The sequence below is a fragment of the Colius striatus genome, chromosome 3 (genome assembly GCF_028858725.1).
Source record: "Colius striatus isolate bColStr4 chromosome 3, bColStr4.1.hap1, whole genome shotgun sequence".
In the NCBI taxonomy this organism is placed as follows: domain Eukaryota; kingdom Metazoa; phylum Chordata; class Aves; order Coliiformes; family Coliidae; genus Colius; species Colius striatus.
In genome coordinates this window covers 92,574,080-92,589,116 of record NC_084761.1, presented here as the reverse complement: position 1 = coordinate 92,589,116, position 15,037 = coordinate 92,574,080, and the positions used below count along the sequence as shown (strand labels likewise).

Here is a 15,037-nt window from a genome sequence, read left to right as displayed (position 1 = left end):
GGTATGACAGTGTAGCTGAGTGGTTACTGCTAAAATAGCTCTAAACTTGTCTTGGAATATCTTCCTGAGACAATAGTTTTGTTTAAATCACCAGCTTTCCAGATGATCTTTATTTGCTGTCATCTAAGAAACTGTAAGCACAGCTGCTAGTTCATTGGCTATATTGGACATATTACTTTCTTTTGAACAATAATTCATTCAGATTCAAGGGGTTTTGAACTGCTTTAAGGCCTACTGGTCTTTCTGAGTAAATTTTGGCTTCTTTTTATTAAAGTCCTTCCCAAGCTTAAGTTGGATATTGAGCCTGCCAGAGTCCAGAGATGCAGTAGCCAATAACACTAGAGTGGTACAGCTGTTATGCAATGTGCCTCACCACTATTGACCTTCCAGTGTATATATCTCAGCTCTGTTTATCACTGGGTGGGAAGGAGAGGGCTTCAGCACCAACTCTTCAATAAACCTCAAGCTTGTGCTTCCAGGGCCACAACATTACTCTCAGAGTGTGGCTCTCGTGTTGGTTTAAAGAAAAACTAGTTCATCAGGTGGTTTGTGTTGCTAAAGCAATTTGGAGCAAGGTACACAGCTTCTCCAGCATTGTACTTAGGTCAGCTGTTAAGCTTGGACCCTTTAAGCATTTTTACTAACTCCTGGAAATTATGAAATAATGTGAAAAGTTTATTTCTAAGTAAAAGTCAGACTGTCCCAGTAGCCTCTGTGCTATTGAGCAACAAACAGAATGAACAGGGATGCTTTTACTGATAAACACAAAATGTGATCTGCCACATATCTAATTTGCAGTCTCTAGGTTTAAATTTATGGTCAAATCACAGAGCAAAGGGGGAAGGAGCATATGTAGGAGGTCCCTATAAATACAGCTCTTTTAGTAGTTTATGTTTTCCTTGGGTTGCACATAGGAAAGATCACACAGTTCTGAAATCTGCCTAATGGCAGCATTTATTTCCTTTTCATCCTGGGTTGGAAAATAGAATGGAAAAGAAGGAACTTAGGAAAATCTCTACATGTAAGATGTGACTGTGACTATTCAGTTTCTGTTCCTGGCACTGAAGGAATTATTTTTACCCAGTTGGTGCTTGCTTACGTAGAATATCCCCAAATTTCCTTTCAGATGATTGAAGATTGTTTTGTGTTGCGGTCGAATAAAAAAAATGTATTTGCTTAAGACTGCCCCTTTAACTAGGTTCTGTGGCAATAAATATTCTGGTTCTCGAACCAAAATCTTCTGCCTCTAGGAAAATATTTAGTTGGCTTTGAGTAGATGCACATGAGATATTGGCATGGTGGAATAATTTGCAAGATCTTCCAGTGAGGGTATTAGCATATAAATAGCAGATGCAATGACGACCATCACAGCTGAGTACATTTAATTTTTAGTTTATAAGATAGAATGGGTTTTTAAATGCATAGCCATCAAGCCTGCTGAAAGACAAATGAAGTTTAGAGTTCACTTGTCTGAGGATGCCTTACATAATTTATTTTTTTTAAAAAAAGGGAAACAGACAACGCATAAAACTGAACAAAAGTGATTTCTTGGGTGAAAAGTAATTGAGATTGCAAACCAAGTTAATTAGACCGTGCAAAATTTATTTAATGGTCCCAGCTGTAGTTTGCAAGTGGTGTTTTAGTAAGTAGATATGACTCCTTCATGTGCTATCTTTTCTTTTCCTTCTTTTTCTAAAATAATTAGTAATCTCTGTACCTCTAGCCCTATAAACTGATTATGCTGTATGTTTCAGTCATTTTATTGCTTGCTTTAGTTAGGATTGCAGGTTTTAAAATCCTCTTAACAGAATGTACCAATCGATTTGTATAAAACTGGGAAAAGGACCAAAGAACCATAGGACCATAAGCTCTTCTTTACATCTTCCCAAATGTTCTGTCATGGATGGAGGGGTTTTTTTTGCATTTATTCCTGGTTGGGATGGATGAGTAAGGCAGTTAACTGGAGCTGTGGTTGCACTGAGCTGCACTAACAGCTGGAGGCTCTTGGAGTGTTGACTCCAAAGTAAAAGCTGCAATTGCTTTTCTGCTGGCATCCAATGTTTGTTTTCAGTATTTTTAAGAAGATAGAGAGTAATAAGGAAACATCTGTTTTTTTTCCAAGGTTTTCTTAATGAGTTAAGGAACAAATGGTTTGATTGCACTTTTCTAGCTGGAAAAGTCAGCACTATTTTAAGGGTTTTTTTATGAAGACAGGAGATTTAAAGAGATGGTGTTCTAAATCTGACTATGCTGAAAATAATACACACATATTTCCTGTCTGTTTTTAACTGTATTCTCATATGCAAAGAAGTTCAGCCCAAGAATCTAAAATTGTTCAGGTAAATCCTGTTCCCTCTCGCAGTGAGAGATCTAGGCAGGAATACTGCCACATTTAAAAAAAATATCCAACACATAGTTTTGCAAACTCATGTTTCATTTAGATAAATGAGCAAATAAATAAACATCAGTGTTATAGAACAGTTTAACAGTGGAAAAACTTCCCTTCTCAATGCAGCTTCAGGAGCAATGATGGTGTGAGCAGCTGATGGCTTGGCATCTGGTCTCTAGTGACAGGGAGAAGGGAGTTCACCCTTCATCTTATAAGGCTACTAAACTGTAACCTTCCTCATATCACATGATGATTAGAACGGATTTGAGACCAAGGCCCTTTTTTCCCACGTTCTTTGACAGGCTATTGAGAAACGAGCAATTGGGTAACTACTTACCTTAGCTGTGTTTAATTCTATACACTACAAGAGAAGCCTTACTTTGTAGTATTTATCACTTGAGCTTATACTTCCCTTCAGATCTGGCACACTAGAAAAGGGATACTGCTTGTTTGCTTCTTCTTTGTAAGTACCTAACCACTCACTCCTAAAGGATTGTAATTTATTAATTCTGACACTCAAAATGTTGTCTTAAGTATTTATTTCTTCTGCTGTAACTGTGGGTTGTTGATTTGACTGAAAAGTTTAGCTACAGAGGAAAAGTACATAATCAGTGGCTGAACTTTTGTACTGCATCTGCAGTGCTTGCTTTGTAGCTTTCTTCATGTTTAAAAAGTGGAATTAACTCTTCCCCCCCGACTTTTCTGATGAATAGTGTTGCCCATAAACTTTGGAACAACTTTCATACAAGGAAAGGCTGCAGGAACTGGGGCTGTTTAGTCTGGAGAAGAGGAGATTGAGGGGTGATCTTATTAACATTTATAAATATCTAAAGGGTGGGTGTCAGGAGGTTGGGACATCCCTTTTTTCTATAATAGCTAGCAACAGGACAAGGGGTAATGGGATGAAGCTGGAAGACAAAAAGTTCCACTTAAACGTAAGAAAAAACTATTTCACTGTTCAGGTGAGGAAGCCCTGGCACAGGCTGCCCAGAGGGGTTGTGGAGGCTCCTTCCTTGGAGGTCTTAAGACCCACCTGGACACGTTCCTATGCGACCTGATCTAGGTGAACCTGCTTCTGCAGGGGACTTGGACTAGATGATCTCTAAAGGTCCCTTCCAACCCCTACCGTTCTATGATTCTATGATAAACTCTGCTCCTTTCTGTAGAAAGGAAATGGGACAAAACAGCATAAATGGGATAGTTCTGAAGAAGTATCACTACAGTGAAGTAAACTGAGATATAACTACTGTCTACCACTGTACAACTTTTTGAATTTCTACCAGTGATGACTTCAAAATATTGAAGTAAAAAGATAACTTATTTACCTTGTTAAAGATTATATCAACTTAAAGACTCTCTGTTTGTTTGGAGGGAACTGAAGGCTTAATTCCTGAATAGTTAGTCAAGCAGGTAATTTTTTTTTACAGGAAATCTGAATTTAATAGGAGACCCCAGGGAAATTCAAGGGTGTGAACAATAAGCATAATATTTTATGAAAATGACCCCCATATTTAAAACCTGGCATTATATGTTATGCATTGTAGCACCAAGTCCACATCTACCTTTTAGAAAATTAAAACACATAAATTCTGTTTAGTGTTTGATATGCACTGCACTAGCTGAAAGCCATAATGCCCCTAAAACCTTGGGTTGCTTTTCACCTTTCATAAATTCCTGGGTAGATTCTATACAAAAAATAATTTTCAGCTCCGTGGCTCATTGTTATTCAAACTTGATTGATCGTCGTCATTTACTCCGTGAGGAAGTTAAGTGCTCCTGTCATTTCCAAAGAGTATAATTGGGACGTTTCACAGGTCAGCGATAGTGACAGGTTTCCCTTTTGATTAGTGTTAGACTGATAACAAAAATTACAGTTTCCTATGATTAATGTTTTCTATAGTACTTGAATGCACAGCTCATGGATTGTACCTAAACAAAGTGAATTTGCATCTGATTATGCCTTTTCTCCGTCAGGCTTTTCACGTGCTTTCAAGTTTTAGACCACGCAGGTAAATACAGCAGAGTTGCTTCTGATGGAGTTTTCAAGCTGAGGATTAGTGAAGCTCACTGAATTTTAGTCTATTAATGTACAGAGAGCTACATGCCTCCGGCAGCATGTGAACAATTAGGAGAAATGTCAATTAAAGATAGTGCTCTTTTGAATTCTTTCTAGTTCTCTTGGATCATCCAGTCCCACTCCCCTGCCAGAGCAGGAACACCTAGAGTAGGTCACCCAGGAACTCATCTGGGTGGGTTTTGAATGTCCCTAGAGAAGGAGACTCCACAGCTCATCTGGGCAGCCCCTTCCAGTGCTCCCTCACAGGGAAGAAGTTTTTTCTTTATGTTTCTTTGGAACCTCTTATGTTCCAGCTTGTACCCGCTGCTACTTGTCCCATCGTTGGCCATCACTGAGAAGAGCCTGGCTCCATCATCCTGACACCCACCCTTTATGGATTTGTAAACATTAATGAGGTCACTCCTCAGTCTCCTCCAAGCTGAAGAGCCCCAGCTCCCTCAGCCTTTCATCATAAGAGTGATGCTCCACTCCATCGTCTTTGTGGCCTTCTGCTGAATGCTCTCCAGCAGCTCCCTGCCCCTCTTGAACTGAGGGGCCCAGAACTGGGTGCAATATTCCAGATGTGGTCTCACAAGGGCAGAATAGAGGGGGAGGAGAACCTCTCTTGACCTACTGCCCATAGCCCTTGTAATACACCCCAGGATGCCATTGACCTTTTTGACCACAAGGGCACATTGCTGGCTCATGCTCATTCTGCTGCCCACCAGGACCATAGGTCCCTTTTCAGATTACTTCTGGGTAAAACTGATCAAAATATGCCTAACTTTCCCTGTTTTATAAGAGGAAAGTTAGTCAGCTTTTAAATTATACTACAAAGTTGTAGACTAAGATCATCCATGGTGAGTTTTGGTAAAGCTTGACAAGATGTTTTTTAATAGCTAAATGAGAAATGGAAACTGAGTAAGGAAAGTACAATGTTACCTTGCTTCTAGCTGGAGAAATAAGAGTTATTTCCAAACTTAATTAAATTGCCTCTAACAGATAAAAAAGGGATGACAATGCCAGCAGAATTTTGAAACCAAAACACAAACTGATTTATCTTTAAATCTCCACCTTTCTTTTACTGTGCAGAATACAACATTTGATGATGTTTTTCTTTCTAAAGGCCATTGGGGAAGGTCTTCTCAAAATTGCAGTTTAACACAGATGTTCTTTGTGCCTTTTGAATTTGTGATTCGTGGCAGAATATTTGACCTTTTCCTTGCATTAGAACTCTATTTTGGTTTCTGCTGCAGGGGTCAGGTTCCGAGTGTGTCTGTCTTGGCCTTGCCAGGTAGGGCCTGAATTGCTTCTTTCCTTTAGATGAGGAAAAATGATTGCAGTGGGAAACAAAGTCAACTAGGGTACAAGATCCTGCAGCATAGCCTGAAGGCTGGTAGTTCTTGAGGTAGTGATAATTGGGCTGAAGAGACTAGCTTGTGCATCCTCGGCAGTAGGGTACTTTCAAACATGATTATGCTGAGACTTTATTTGAAAAATGGAGACTAATTCTGTTCTTCAGGACAGTAAATTTCCTGTTTTTTGGTCTTTTTTTTTCCACAGGAACTGCAGCTTTCTTAAAGTCATTTTTTTTAAACAAAGGGGGAAGAATCATATTTCTAACTTGGCACCATTCATTCCTTAAAGTGTATCAATGTGTGTATTAATATCAATTAATGTTTTTATTAGCAATTCAATTCAGCTTACAAGTAATCCTGACCAAAAAGTAATGCTGATTTTATTTATAATATTACTTATTTTAAATTTTTAAGTACATTCCATAAATCAAGAATTCTTTCTAGGTTTTTTTGGCTTCAGAGTATGTGTATGATATAATGGAACTCAGCTGTGCAGCTGTGACATGAGATTAGAGTGGTGAATTAAATTGGGAAAATTCTGCTGCAGGCAAAACCTGCAGCATCCTCCAGTGCTTCTAACAATGAGTAGTTGATGTGAATATCAACGTAAGTCAGGTGCAGTAGGAGAAGTCAAGAGCACAACTGGAAATAGTAAAAATGATGCTATTCCTTATCTACTGCTCTTTGGCTTGCTTCAGTGAGGTTAAAAAAAGTGATAGCTTGTGGTAAGGTTGTTTTTAGTGGATACCCCTTATTATTTCCTAGACTTGTGGAAGTGCATGGCAAACATATAATAATGTGCTGCTTATGTTGTTGTGAGGAATTTAGGTGACTCCTAAGGTGTGCAAAGGAAATAAAGCATAAACCCCCCCATCATTGCTGCTTTTTTAGGGTAGTTGGCATTTGCTGTTCTGAAGCTCTGACAGTACAGGCCATGTCTGAGGTGACGTAGATTCTTTTAGTTTATGAGTAGTTTGGAAGAAGAATTCATTTCAGGTGTAGAACAAGCTTAGAAAGAAGACACAGGGACTTGCTGGTGCACATAGAGTAGTGGCTAGCTGAAGTGATATATAAGGAGCCACTTATGTGAATGAATTACCTTGGATAGTTGGTAGGAACTTCATTTTTATTTTTCAGGTAATCAGTTTCAGACTGCAATATAGACCAAATGCATGCTTCAAAAATCCCATTTTGTTTGTCTTGGTCACAATAATGTGTGTAGTCTAATGATGTGAGTGGTTGGCACATACCAAATTAGTGAAGAAATGAATGTATTGAATGATTTTTGGTGCTGTTGTGAAGAACACAGTGAAACCCTCCAGTATACACATCTGAATGTTCCGATGTTGATCAGTATTAGTTTCCCCTCTTGTTTTCCTGCTCTGGTCTTGAGCTCTTAAACAATTTGTACTGCTGTTTAACATGCCACAGACTATTTGGATGCAGTTAAATGAGTGAAATGAACCCAAGAAGAAGAGAGTTTTACTCATTAAATCAAAACCTTGATGTTATTTTAAGATCTTTTTTTTTTTGGTCTTATTTTATAGCTTCACACTTTCTCAGACTTCACCAGCTGCATGTGTTCTAATGGATAAAAGGGGCTTTAAAGAAGCCCTTAGGATAGAGAATGGCTTTAGAGATAAAATGTTAAGCGAAGGCCTAATCTTAGATAAAGATTAAATACATAATTAGGGAAATACTTTTGACATAGAGCAGTCTCAGTAGGGCTATCAAGATGTCTGTGAAATGTTTTCAATGTGAAAGAAAATGAAAAGCAGTCTTCACATTTAAAGAAATCCCCACCAAAATAACAAAACTATCTCTGTAGATGAAAGCCTTGGATGATGATGACGACGATGAGGATGAAGATGAATTTGTGGAGGTCCCTGAGAAGGAAGGTTATGAGCCTCACATTCCAGACCACCTGCGTAAAGAATATGGTGAGTTTGCCCAGCTGTGACAAGCTTTATCCCTGCATGTTACTGCTGCACTAAAGTAAATAAACAGCCATTCTGAAGTAATAAAGTGATCAGTGGTGTGGGTAATCTCTGCCTGCTATGAGGAAGTCATTACATAGAGACGGGAGCAGCGATTGGCCCTAGATAAACAAATACTTTCTAGGAGCAAGAGCAACTGAGACGAGAAGCTTATTTCATTCCATCATGTTCCACTGTAGCTCAGAGCCAGAAGCAGCATGGTGAATGCTTATAAGTATGCTAAACACATACTGGGAGTGAAGGATTTGCAAAGGAAAGCTGTGAATGAGCCGAAATTATTAGGAATATTAAATATAGTCATTCTGGTGAGATGGAGTAAGGTTTTGTACTATGCCCTGCATTAGTGTTGGAGATGCACAGCTACTTCCTCTCATAGGGTGATCAACTTCCTTTTAAAATAAGGCTTTTGTTTGTTTGGGTGTTGCTGTCACAAGAGGTTAAATGGAGCTCAGCCTTTAACTGCAGAATTACAGCCACTGAGCATATACCAGATGGTAAAAGGCAATCTTGCCTTCTTTTGGTGCATTCTAAAGAGATATTTTCTTAAAGATATAATCTATGTTTGTGCAGATGAGAGGAGAGTTACCGAGGAAAGTTCTTTTAAAAATAATTAGGTTTCAGTGCATTGCTTCTTGTCCTTTGTACCTTCTAGCTTACCAAGTGTCTGCAGCTTTGCCTTGGTAGCATTGTGTATCTTAAGATTCAGAAGACTTCAGTACACGGTAGAGGAGAGGATATCTGCCATCACAGAGAAGTTAAAAACCTTGAACACTGTAATAAATTTCTTGCTCCTACATTTCTCCAGGATTATTTGTGCAAGGCTGGTGCTGTGTTGTGCATTTTCCTGATCATACTTATTTTTAACTTATCTGTGGATTCCATCAGAAAAGTCAGGCTGCAACGATTACCTGTATGAGCCTTTTTTGCTGAAATGGGGGGTGTGCCTGTGTAAGCTTACAATTATGTAGCTCAAGTGTCCTTTTTACTGTCTTCTGCCATCAAATTTGGCTACAGACAGCAAAAGATGATCAATAATGATAACCTGTAGGGACTGGGAGGATCAACTCAAGGACATCTCTAGGTGTGAAGTCCTGCTGGTGCCTCAGTTCATCTGCCCCATCTGAACTTAACTGGCCAGACACCCTGGGAAGTAATGCCCGTGTTGGTGATCAGTCTGTCTGTATTCCCCACCTAAGGACTTACAGCACATCCAACTGGATGATTCCAGTTTGTTTGAAGGAGGTAGATGTCTCCATGCCTTTAAAAAATCATGGAAATTGGCAGCTATATATAGGACTGAGGTTAGACTAGTGCCCTTGTGAGCAGGTAGATGTGCTTTAGCATGACTCTTGGCATACATGTTGCTTGAAACAGTCTGTAGGCGCTTATTTTGTCCAAGCAAGAGCTGGGGAAGATGAAGTAGAGCTGGAAATACTGAGACAGTGAAATGGGAAATGGACATGTGTGTTAGACCAGAACATAGACAGTGTGAAGAGCTATAGGACACAAACTCAGGAACTGAGCAGATTTGTATTTTTTTTGTTCATGAAACAAAGTGTTCTGTTATATCAGTACATGGTGGCTATCCCAGCTACCTCAGTCTTGCAGTAAATACTGAAAACATTCTAATTATTGCCTCTAGTGGAACTTTCAAAAAGGAACATAATGGAAGAGAGGGGTAGCAGCCCTGCAGACAGTTCTTAAAAGCTTCTTGTGTGTACTTGGCTAATGAAAGAGTCCAAAAACATTGTTAGTGATAATAAATGAATGAACAAATGATATTAATTATTAACACAACTATGGTTCTTTAGTCTTTTTTCCCTTCCTTTCGCAGTATTCCTTGTATCAAAACCGGCTTCTCTTAATGCCAAGGCCATTTTCTTAATAATTCCAGGCACTGGAAGTTGATTTTCATATTTTTAGCAGCAGCCTGATAAATCCTAACATGCAGAAGTTCTGTTTATACTTGTTAACTTCTGTTGGATTGGAAACATACTCACCTCTTCCCTCTCTCCTTCCTCTCCATATTCCTCACGGGAACACGTAAAGCATCTTACCACCCTTTGTATAATGCTAACACAATAATCTGCTGCTTCTGGAAAAGGATAAAGGAACAAGCCTACTATCTACTCAAGGATATTTTAAAAATCTATATAGGGCGGATTAAGAAATTCCCCATTTGTATTTGAACTATTGCTGGTAGGAAAATATCTTGTAGTGAAGAAGCCAATCAATCAGAAAACAAAACCTCTCTCATTTTGTATACACGTAGTTATGTGGGAGCTTGGCAGTTCTTTATCTGGTGTGTTTGTTAAAAATTACATTTTGAAAGAAATGAACCATTCCTGAAGGCATTCAGCTTTTCTTGCTGCAGTTTGAAGTTATTATGTAGGCTTCCACTTCAGGAAAGAGCCTGAAAAGAATTCAGCATCCTGAAAATAAGGTGATCTTTTAAGCATCTGCTTTCTTTTTTCTGTTTTCTTGGCCCAGCTGGCTGGCTACTAGTTAAAAATCTGTTTCAGAAGCCAGTATGTTACTATTTCATAAATCAACTGACTTCTGTGTAACTACTTCAGTTCTGCATGAGGAAAATTGAGAACTATATTTGCTCTACTGGATTCTCTTCTGCATGTGTTTCTAGTAAGCAAAACCAAAATAAGCATCCCTTTGACACACTTAGAAAAATGAATTAACATAGTAAAATACACAAGAATATTTTGGTTTCATAGTAGCATGTTGTCATCAAGAGATGGCTGTGTTAGGCAGCCACCTCCCTAATTAAATATGGTTCTTTGTTCTATGTTAAAGTGCAGTTATCATAGCAGTGACTTTAGCTTTATCTTACTATAATCCAGGTGAGGTTTTGCTGCATGTCTTTAGTTCACATTTAGTTCATGACAACTCTGAGCTAAGAAAATGTAAGTCTGTGCACCTGAAAGGTTCTAACTGGAATGTTTAACCTTCCATGTAAAGTAAAATCTCAGTGTTATGTAAAAGGTGGGAACAGTTTAAAGCTGTTTTCTTTCTGTTGTTAGTTTCCCTGAACAAACCATGAAAAGTGAACAGCTCCTCAGCTTAATTTTTTATACTAAGCAGTTGTAAAACTTGCCTGTGGAAATGTATTGAAATGTGATGTTTAAATTATTGATTGAAAAGGCATTTTATTCCCTTTCACTTCTCTTAGGAAAATGGAATTGTCCTACTGACAAGGTAAATTTCAAGCTCAGGTGCTATTTCTGATTATGTTTATGTGCGTTTGTAGTTCTCCTGAGATCTGACAAGTTTGTGGAAAACGAAAAAGATATTTAGAGACAGTTTTGTCTGCGTTAAGTATATAGACATATGTAGTTATATTATCTTTGTGTGTATGTAGTTGATGATGATGAGACGGATCTCAAAATTGATGGTGATATTTCATTGTATAAGATGAAGCAAGCACTGGTACAGTTTGGATGGAGGGAGAATTAAACAAGTCAATTTGCGTCTCCGTGTATAAGATGAAATGTAAATTTGTTAGAAGAATTTAGGTGATTAGATAACTGAAGTGTGAAGATATAACCCATTAGGGGTGTCATGCCAAATTAGCATTACCAGACTTTTAATGACCTCCCATTTGTATAATCCTTATTTACACTTGCACCTGATGTCTGCACCAGACAAGAGACCAGCCATCCTGTAGTACCACAAAGCCATTTTATATACATTGTGTTGCTGAAGGGGAATGGTGGGTTGGAAAAGAGCTGTGAAAACAATTTTCATAGGGTTACTCTGCTTCTCAGCACCCTGCAGTGGTGTTGCCTATATCCATTGCACTTGTATGGCTGAAAACCTGAGGCATAATGCATTTAAAAGAAAGCTTTAGGGAGAGAGAAGAAACTTGTTTCCATCACATCCCAGCCTTTAGTGGGCAGCTGGCAGTTGTGTTGGCTTAAAGCAAAAAAGGATGGAGCAGTGTGGCTTCCAACGTAGTTCTTGTGCCATGGGCAGAATATGGTGCTGACACCAGAATAAGAGATTCCTTCCTGCCCTTGGTGGTCTCAGCATAGCTTGCAGCTGAGCTCTGAACCATATGGGGAAGTGATTTGCTTTGAGAGATGTACTTTCCCATGTAAAACAGGAATAATTCTCAGTTCTAGTTCAAAGCACTACTAATGGATTTTGTGAATGCATAATTCTTGTCTGTGTCTCTGTACATACATTCATGAACTTAAACTTCTGAAATACTATTTTGAGGTACAGGGAAGTGCTACTGCCATGTTATAAGTGGTGACATGAGGAACCTGCCTGACTTGGGAATATTGGCGTGGAAGCAGTTGACCAGTTATCAGGCTTCATCCTTATCAAAAATTGTGTGAGAAATGACTGTACAGTGAAGAACACAAACCAGTATTTAAAATCTGTTTAATGGGCCTTAAGCCAAAATGGTTTTAGGTCCTTCATAACTACTCCAGGTTAAAGCTTGCTTGGGATTTCTTTCATATTGGGTTCAAAGTTGCAGTTCTAAAATCCCAAGGGTTCTTTCTGTCCATTTCAGAAGCTCTTCCTTCTTCCCTTCACAGAGTGATGTGCCTTTGTGAGTTGTCTCCACATTGTCTTTGCTTATTTGATGGTGTCTCAGTCCGGTCTAGTGGTTGATAGGGCTAAGACAGAGGCTGGACTCAATGATCTTAAAGATCTCTTCCAGCCAAAATGATTCTATGATTTTTTAGTATGAAATGTCATAGCAAGCTGGGAAAGAAGGCCTATACCCCAACTGAACAAACGAGGTGTACGGGACCAGACTATTTCCTTAGCAGAGAAGTCACCACCTACATTATGTAGAATTCAGGGTGCTTCAGACTACACAAGCTATTCTATTGCAGCTCTCATTGAGTATTTTGGAAACATGGATAAACTTGCTATTGTGACCACTCATTAAAGGTGTGGGGGTTTTATAGCTTTGGTGTTCTCTCTGAACATTAAGAAGCCCTTATGAGAAATACCAATAAAATACTAATGCATGATTGAATTTTCAGATTTGAAGCAGCAATACATTTCAGGACATTTATTCAGCAAATTGCACTTGTTTGCATTGATTAGGTGTACTCTGATCTGTACCTAAGGAGCACACTTCCATGCATATTGTTTTTAAGAGTTTTATTCTCCTGACTGGCATCCATGAAGACAGGCAGGGTACAAAATAAAAACTAAACTGCCTCAGAATTGTGGAATATAATAGAATCATCATTATGGATTAAAAATTAGGAACATTAATTAGTAATTTATTGGAATCTGGTTTCTTTTATTCCCTACAGAAAATATTTTCTAAGTGCTTTTGAATGTTTTTGTTTGTGTAGTTAAATACTAGTAATTTCAGATGTGTCCCACTGTGAGTTTGAAGCCTGGCATGTTATCTAACCACATGTATTGCTCTGTAGCTTCACTGTGCTGACTCTTTCTTAGCTCTATTTATTTCCATTTTTTATGTAGGAAGTAGGAAAACTGTGGTTTTAGTTACTGCATACAACAATAATGTTCTCATTTGTCCTACATCTAAATGAAGTTTCTCCTATAGAAAGACTTTCATGTAACAGATTTAGACATAAACATGGCAAAAAGAACGTGCATGTAAGTGATGATAAGGCAAAACAGAAACCACTTATTTTGACCTGTGAAGAAATGATGGTTTTCCTACTGGTCTTTTTTACCTCCATGGAAGCATGTAACAGATATAGTTGATACAGAATGATTATCTGTTGAATTTACAGTTAGGTTTTCCTCCGTTCTGTGGGATTCTTTTAATAATCTTCTGGAAATCACAGGGAAAAAGCACAAATCCTAAGTGTAGAATTTGCATCCCTACCTACAACATCTTAAACATCTCTGAAACACTCAGTGGAAGGCTGTTTTCAGTGCTTATTCATCTTTTAGGGCAATACTTTGTATAATTTCCTGTTATTAGGCTTGATTAGGGTTCTCTGGTTGTAGCCATCTTTGAAAAGCTTACTAAAAGTCATTTTGTAATAGCTTTTAAAGTGATTGAGTGCTGGCCAAGACTAGGCTTTCACAGGAGAGAGGTTGATTCTCATGGTATTGATCATAAAGTAGGCTTGATTCAAGGATGACTCCACTCAAGTAAGACAACACAGGTAGGGGATTGATACTGCAGCTTCTGTTGCTGATGGAGACATATATGGAACATCTATCCCATACATAATGTAAGGTAGGTATATTTCGGGCGAGATGTATGTCTGAAGAGCAGTCTGGCCATATCAGCTACATAAAAATGTGCATCACTGAGTAACCAGATGATTGTGCCCTACCTTAGCTGGAATGGAAACAACTGTTTTTGACAACATTATTGTTTGGGAATGAAGTTGTTGAGATTCTACTGAATAACTGAACAGGATGATCTCTCAAGGTTCCTTCCAGCCCTTGAGATTCAGTGATTCTGTAAATAGACACACATGTGCTGACTAAATGGAAATTTCAAAATATACTGAAGCTTTTTCCTTACTACAGTGGTTTCTCAGTTTATCTGAGTTCTACTTTAAAAGCTTAATAGCTTTTTAGTCTGGTTTGGTTTGTCTGGTCTTTATACCTGAGAAAATACTTCCTGAGGAAATTCTTCCTGCACGTGAAGAACACGGAGGGCAGTTTTATATAGAGAAACAGCTCAGCAGAGACCACAGCATAAACAAACCTGCAGACTTTGAAGTATATGAAGCTCAGGAAGTGAATTTGAGACTTAGAATTACAGTAGCTGGGCTAAATAAGATCTTATGGATATCACTTGACCGTCTTTAAGGGGGAAAAAAGAATCAGATTTTGCAGGGGGAAGGACGGGCAGAATTTCTCAGATTTGGAAACTTGACTCAGTTGTGTTTCTCTTCCTAGATAGGTCTGGTATTTAGAATAAGATTTCTATTAATATTACTGTAAGTCCTTGGGGGAAAAAATATTTAAATCATGTAACAGCTAGGTCTGATTAGCATGCATTGATTTACCATAACTGGATAGCTAACAGGTAGTCAGCATTAACATTAGGATCCCAGCCCTGAGCTGCTGTCATCAACTATGTATTGTGTGCTCTGGATTTTTCTTAGTGTAGTCAACACTAGAAGTTTTTAATTACAAGTTCACAGGTGAGATTGCTTCATTATATTAGTATGTTTTCAAAGTATCTAAATATAGACAAACACATGATCTATATAGCTACAACTAGGACTAGTTGAGTCAAACATTAAAATACAATATT

At 38.3% G+C, this 15,037-nt stretch overlaps 1 protein-coding gene across 2 annotated transcripts in view; it reads left to right on the top strand.

Annotated features, from left to right (window-relative positions):
* UVSSA (UV stimulated scaffold protein A) overlaps positions 1–15,037 on the top strand; it is a 58,456-nt gene that overhangs the window by 16,216 nt on the left and 27,203 nt on the right. For both annotated transcript variants that reach the window (XM_061992920.1, XM_061992921.1), the window contains exon 7: positions 7,632–7,743. In XM_061992920.1, the coding sequence (XP_061848904.1) occupies positions 7,632–7,743 (112 nt within the window). The remainder of the gene's footprint in view (positions 1–7,631; positions 7,744–15,037) is intronic.